General features: G+C 50.6%; 1 protein-coding gene across 4 annotated transcripts in view; it reads right to left on the minus strand.

Annotated features, from left to right (window-relative positions):
* The window catches only part of pdgfab (platelet-derived growth factor alpha polypeptide b), a 49,947-nt gene that overhangs the window by 41,335 nt on the left and 1,112 nt on the right, over nucleotides 1-7,500 (minus strand). For all 4 annotated transcript variants that reach the window (XM_063190260.1, XM_063190252.1, XM_063190276.1 and 1 more), the window contains exon 2: nucleotides 6,846-6,936. In XM_063190260.1, coding sequence (XP_063046330.1) covers nucleotides 6,846-6,936 — 91 coding nt within the window. The remainder of the gene's footprint in view (nucleotides 1-6,845; nucleotides 6,937-7,500) is intronic.

The raw sequence follows: 7,500 nt of genomic DNA on the forward strand, positions 1-7,500 counted from the left end.
ACACGCATACACAAACATATACAGCACACACACCTCAAAACATGCCAACACACTTCACCAAAGATACATAACACACACACCACACACACACACACACACACACACACACACACACACACACACACACACACACACACACACACACACACACACACACACACAGAGACACTCACTCAACACACACTGCGCAGCATGAGCAGTTGTTGTGAAAGCTTGCGCAGGAAGCCTGGCCTACAAATCAAGTGCCAAGTGCTTCCCCTCCATTTACAATGTGTCTGTGCAAGACAGAGACTCCTGTGCAATGTTGCCAGATTGGGCAGTTACCCGCCCAATTGGGCTGCTCGGGATAGCTGTCTGCTGGTAAAAAACTGTAAAAAATCGTCCATTTGGCGGGCCATGCCAATCTGCATTCATGCCCGTAGAAATCAATACAGTTTATTTTGGGGGGTGGAATTTAGCACCCCCAGGTGGTTTTTGAGCACCATTTGGGCGGGATTTGATGAGATACATCTGGCAACACTGCTTCTGTGACCACTACACTCAAAGGGTGCATCCCAATATGTGACCTTGCCTCCTCCACTTGCCTCCTCCACTTGCTTCTCGTCATGATGACATCACTGACAACAGCATTATATTTCAATATCTTGCAAAAGCTCAATTGTAAAGTCTTTTTCTCATTTGCAATTGGGATGGTGAATGAAAAACAGTCCCTCAAAAGTTGTTGTGGCGAGGCTTACAGCTGGGAAACTTTATCGTTTTCTCCACGGAGGAGGGGCCAGGAGGAGGGACGAGGAGACAAGCAGAAGTGGAGGAGGCAAGGACACATATTGGGATGCACCCAAACTGTCTATGCAGCTGCAACCAGCCAGCCAGCCAGCCAGCAGACAACAGCCAGCAGTAGCACCTCCCCCAATCTCCACCCACACCCACACTGGCACCACCAACACCACCACCACCACCTCCCCCACTCCATTGCTGGCACGCAGTGCTGTGTGTGTGTGTGCCCAGGGCCTGGGCGAGCGGGCGGGCGGGCACAGTAGTGTGCTTGCTTGCTTGCTTACCCGTGGCCTACATCTCGGCAACCCGACACAGCGGGCACACACACACACGTCACGGAGAGAGAGAGCACAGCACCATGTTGTATCGTCATTGACTCTCTCTCTCTCTCTCGCTCGCTCGCTCTGCCAGCTGCCAGTGTGTTTGCCTCTGAACTTACGTTGCACGGGACGGGAGTGCCATACGTGGAACTCAGTTGAGGGTATGGCGGTATTGTGGGTTGGATTTTTTTGTCGTCACTGTGGTCTGTTTTTTTTTTTTTACTTTTTTATTTACATGCACTACCAAGTTCTTGTGTATTGTCTTCTTACTCTTACGCTTACGGTTGCTCTTGCTCTTGCTCTCTCTCCCTCTGTCTCTCTCTGTCTCTGTCCTCTGTCTCTCTCTCTCTCTCTCTCTCTCTCTCTCTCTCTCTCTCTCTCTCTCTCTCTGTCTCTCTCTCTCTGCTTTAACTCAACAAGCTCCTATACTTTTTTGTCTACATTCGCAGTTGCCACAGCAACCTGAGCCAAAGCAGGACCCAAATCTCCCAGGTAAACACTGTGCAGTGGGGACGTTTCCTACTTTGCCCCCCCCCACAGTGTCGTGGGCTTCAAACAGTATTTAGCAAACACACACACACACTTTCACACACACACACTACTACCAGAGGCCTGTTTATTTATTTTGGGAGCGGGCTACCCTCCTCCTACTCCTCCTCCTCCTCCTCCTCCCCTCCATCTCTCCCCTCTTATATCCCCTTTTCCTCTCTGCTGTCTCTCTCTGCTTCTGAAGAAACCCCTTCAGCCCAAATATTGCCTCTCACAGCCAGCCAGCCAGTCAACATGAAATGCGTGAGAGTGGTTGTGTGTGTGTGTAATATGCGTGCTCCAGCGTGCTCGTGCGTGCGTGCGTGCATGCGTGCGTGCGTGCGTGCATGCGTACGTTCGTGCGTGCGTGTGCGTGTGCGTGTGCGCGTGCGCGTGCGTGCTCTGTCCTGTCTCCAAAGTAGTCAAGTAGTCAGAGTAATAAAAAATACATCAGGCAGCTGTCAGACACAAACACACACACACACACACCCACACAAACACACACACACACACACACACACACACACACACACACACACACACACACACACACACACACACACACACACACACACACACACACACACACACACACCAGATGAGAAGCAGAAGCAGAAGCAGGAGTGGCTCCACACAGCCATGGCAGGTTCACTCTCAATCCATCAACAGCAGAAATGTCCTTTCATGAGTAAATACTAGTTAATCTCTCTCTCCCTCTCTCTTTTCTCCCTCTCGTCCTCCATCTCTTTCTCTCTCTCCCTCTCTCTCTCTCTCTCTCTCTCTCTCTCTCTCTCTCTCTCTCTCTCTCTCTCTCTCTCTCTCACACTCTCTCTCCATCTCTCTTTCTCTCCCTCCCTCTCCCCTCCTCCATCTCTCTCATCTCTCTCTCCCTCTCTCTCTCTCTCTCTCTCTCTCTCTCTCTCCCTCCCTCTCTCTCTCTCCATCTTTCTCTTTTTTACCTCTCTCTCTCTCTCTCTCTCTCTCTCTCTCTCTCTCTCTCTCTCTCTCTCTCTCTCTCTCTCTCTCTTTCTCTCCCCTTCTCCTGACCCCCCCCCCTATCTCTCTCTCTCTATCTCTCTCTCTCTCTCTTTCTCTCTCTCCCCCCTCCTCCACCCCTCTCTCTCACTCTCTCTCCATCTCTCTCTCTCTCTCTCTCTCTCTCTCCCCCCCCCTCCCTCCCTCCCTCTCTCTCTCTCTCTCTCTCTCTCTCTCTCTCTCTCTCTCTCTCTCTCTCTCTCTCTCTCCCCTTCTCCTGACCCCAGTCTTCTGAATGGCTCTGCAACATAAAGAGGGCCTTCATGCGCCACCATACACTCTCAGCTGAAGGAAACAGACAGAGATCAAAAGATGCTGGAGCACAAGACAGAGTGGCGGGAGCGGAATAGAGCAGAGCAGGGCAGGGGTGCATTTTTGGAAGGCGAAGTTGTTAACTATGTTAGCTACTTTGTTGGTTGCAATGCAATTTCCCATTGGCAACTACCGAAGCTGCTAGCTGCTAACAAATACGCTTTCCAGAAATGCACCCCAGAGCAGGGCAGAGCACAGGAATGGAGGGACAGAGAGAAAGAGGAGTGAAGTGATACAGAGCGAGCAAGGCAGAGATATCGAGGACATGGGCAAGGGGTGGCCATAGAGACACACCAAAAACAGAGAGATACATAGTGAGACAGTGACAGACAGACAGACAGACAGACAGACAGACAGACAGACAGACAGACAGACAGACAGACAGACAGACAGACAGACAGACAGACAGAAACATAGATGGGGGGTGGGACCAAGACACAGAGAAAAAGACAGATAAACGAGGGAAGAAGGGGGAGGCAGGGAGAGAGAGAGAGAGAGAGAGAGAGAGAGAGAGAGAGAGAGAGAGAGAGAGAGAGAGAGAAAGATGCAGAGAAAGATAGAACAGAAGAGACAGACGAGGTAGACGAGGCAGACAATGACAGGGGGGAGGCCTAGAGACAGACAGACAAAAGAGGAAGTAGTAGAAAGGGGGAGGGCCGGCGACAAGTGCACAGACTGACAAGACAAGAGAGAGAGAGAGACGGGCTGGGCGGGCGGACGGGCGAGCAAGCGAGCGGTCAGTACAGGGGGAGTAGAGCAGAGAAGATCACAGGTGACAGCCCCTAATGACAGGGACCAGTGCTGAAGCAGTCTAGGCTGAAGACACACACACACACACACACACACACACACACACACACACACACACACACACACACACACACACACACACACACACACACACACACACACACACACACACACACACACACACACACACACACACACACACACACACACACTCACACACATTCACACACTCACTCACTCTCCTCCATTGAATCAACCAACGCTCCACTGACTCCCAATTACTTCCTCCATTAGCGGAACACTAGCACTCTCTCTCTCTCTCTCTCTTTCCCTCTCTCCGTCTCTCCCTCCCTCCCACTCCCTCCATCCCTTATTCCTCTAAGCACACCGCTCCAGTGGAGAGCTGACAGTGGTATAGTATGATATAGAATATAGGAAGACTACAGCTCTCTCTCTCTCTCTCTCTCTCTCTCTCTCTCTCTCTCTCTCTCTCTCTCTCTCTCTCTCTCTCGCTCTAGCTCTCTCTCTCTCTCTCCATCCTGCTCCAAACATCTCTCGTTCTTCAAACAACACACAACTCTTGCGGAGAGCTGACAGGTCAAATAGGGTATAGGAACACTATAACACTCTTCCCCCCCCCCCTCTCTCTCTCTCTCTCTCTCTCTCTCTCTCTCTCTGTGTCTCCCCCTCTCCCTCCCTCTCTACCTCCCTTCCTAACATCACTTGTTCTTCAAACAGCACACTGCTCCTGTGGAGAGCTGACAGTATAGTAATGCAGGGTATTGGAATACTGCACTACTGGAAACTACAACTCATTCTCCCTTTCTTTCTATCTTTCTCTCCCACCCTCCCTTTCTTTCTCTCGTTCTCTCTCACCCTCCCTTTCTTTCTCTCCCTGCCTTCCTCCACGCACCTCCTTACATCCATTCTTCATCCAACAACACATTACTCCTGGGCTGAACTGACAGGTGGGGATAGTCAAATAGAAATATGAACACTGTAACAATCTCTTCCTCTTTCTCTACAGCGCTCCCTCTCTCCCTCTCTCCCTCTCTCTCCCCCGTCCAGCCCATGTTCTCCACACCAACGTGCTGCTCTGATCCTGTGGCTATAGCTGAGCTTGAGCTGACAGCAGGAGCTCCAGGGGAAGGGAGAAGGAAGACAGGGCTGCTGCTCTTATCTGTCTCTTCTCCCAGGTCGAGAGATAAGGAGCCTTGCTGCGCTCTATAGCAGAGCCCTAGCAGAGAGAGAGAGAGGGAAGGGGGGAGGGGGGGGGGCAATCAGCCTTTAGGACACCTGGCTAGGTGTGAACAGCGAAAGATTAGGAGGACCGTAAAGCAACCTTTACTTTTTGCTGATACACAGAAAAGAGGATATGGCGGTGTTGACTGGGGAAGCTGGTGGTGACACTGCTGGGCTGCAGCGAGGCTGACTGAGGAGAGGGAGGAAGCCGGCTGGTGGGGGGAGCTGGCCTGAGTGGACTTGGACAGCTTGAGAAGCAGCCTGTCTGTCTGTCTGTCTGTCTGTCTGTCTGTCTGTCTGTCTGTCTGTGTATCTAGCTTTGAATACTCACTGCCAGAGAGAGAGAGAGAGAGCGAGAGAGAGAGAGAGAGAGAGAGAGAGAGAGAGAGAGAGAGAGAGAGAGAGAGAGATGCCTACTCAAATGTAAGAAGATGAGAAGGGTGGGAGAGGTGGGCACGGCACGGCACACAGACAGTAACTCTGTAGGGTCTCTGGAAATTTTACTGTCCTGCCGCTTGTAACAAAAGCACTGAAAATACCCTGTTGGCGTCACATGCCTCGGAAAGGGTCCAGCCGGACAGTCTGGCAGCCAGACAGATTTATGTAGCCGCAATAATAATCAGGGTACTACTGTTACCCCGGAACACATTCCTTAGCTCCCAGGAAGGCATTTAAATTCAATTATAAACACCTCCTCTCATACGACAGACTGCTGTTGCACACAGCTTTATTCCGGGGCAAAAGTCCAGGGGCAATAAGACAAAAGCGCAGCCTATACAGTACTTTCTCTTTTTTTCCAAAAGCGGTTTTCTTAAACAGCGGATCGCCTTGGGGCAAGTGTTCGAAAAGAGCACCATATAGCATCAACAATGACATGATATTGACTGCTATGTGTTTGTATTTAGGCCGAGCTTTTGAAGCGGTATGAGTAATTCGGCGTTCGCCACCAAACCACATGAAAGCCCGCACACGATATGGTGCGCGTCTGCATGAATACAGTCTTACATGAATGCAAACGGCCCCAACTAGCACGACACTGAAATACAATCCAATACTGAGAGAGAGAGAGAGAGAGAGAGAGAGACTGAGAGAGAGAGAGAGAGAGAGAGAGAGAGAGAGAGAGAGAGAGAGAGAGAGAGAGAGAGAGAGAGGTCCCCCACATCCAAGCAACACGATTGTGACTGGCAACCTTGCGCCTGGCGTTCTCGTTTTACAGTGTGCGACGTACACCCGCCGACAAATGCCATAAAGCGACTTGATTGCGGTTGACAACTGCCAGAGGAATCCAGCCAAATGCATACCACAGTGAAAAGTCCACGTATATGTCACATGTGGGACACCGGCGCATGTTGCCTAGCCTACTACACGGGCTTACATCTCAACTCGTTTGCAGTTGCTGCCCCTCACCGCGACGGGCAGCAGATCAAGCCGTGCCCTAGCCCCCCTCCTGACCCGTCATAAATTGCCACCCCCGCGGTTCTGATGCGTGTTTGTTTACGCATACTTCATCAATACGACTTTGACACATCACGAAAAAGAAGCTCTGCCGGATATATCAAGTTTAAATTCGGACAAGGTCAGGGAGCAATGGAACGCAGAATGGCTATTTGGTCCAGCGCTACATAACCGGCATGTTCTCTCATCCAGGGGTCTCTGCGATAGCCACGTTTTTTTTTTAAAAAAAATCCCTCAGTTCAAATAATATCTTTATACCACCCAAGCAGCGCCACGAACCACATGCCTTTTAATAGCAAAACACCATACAACCTCAAAATAAGGGTAAACATGCACATGGTATCGCGCTGTGAATGTGAGATTACGGCTGTGCAAAGTTCAACAGCGGCAGAGCAAGTGGATTGAAGTCAAGAAGTTGCCATTTACCGACAAAGTCTATGTCCAGGAGCCGCTGGAGGTCGCTGATGCTGTTGATTTCACTGTGGGACAGACGCTCAATCAGCTCTTGTGGAAGTTCCTTCAGTCAGAAGAATACATAAATAAACACATAGTTAGGTAATGGCAAAGTCAACAAAACTCCTACACCTACTTAAAAAATAAACATAAGCCTATGACCGGGCCGGGAGTCCTTCAGTGTTTACATGTGCAAACGTGCAGCATAGTAGTTCATGCGCGGCAGGGCTCTGTTTGGAGTGGGCAACAGCACTTGCACTTGTTGCAGAGTCACGGCTCCTCTTTTGCCACGGGGACACATGTATTTTTATCCCTCGCAGAACGGCGCATGCCCTAGCCAAGTGCCGAAGCTAAACTGAATGCACAACGTAAACATACATTCCTGCAGTGTGTGCCATAGTATGCTGCATGTGCACTGCATGGAATAACAGTTGTGCGTGCGTGTGTATGTAGGTGTGTGTGTGTATGTGTCAACAGCTTGCTGAGCGAGCACCGTCAGGCTCAGAACTGATCTTCTGATCCCAAGGAAGTTGATAAGTCGTGCCAGAGCAACCACTTGGCTCTGCCTGTACTTCCAGTGTGTTAGGGCATTGGGTACATTCTTCAGTTGCGCGTGGATTCAACGCCG

This window comes from Engraulis encrasicolus, chromosome 2 (assembly GCF_034702125.1).
Source record: "Engraulis encrasicolus isolate BLACKSEA-1 chromosome 2, IST_EnEncr_1.0, whole genome shotgun sequence".
NCBI classification, from domain to species: Eukaryota; Metazoa; Chordata; class Actinopteri; order Clupeiformes; family Engraulidae; genus Engraulis; species Engraulis encrasicolus.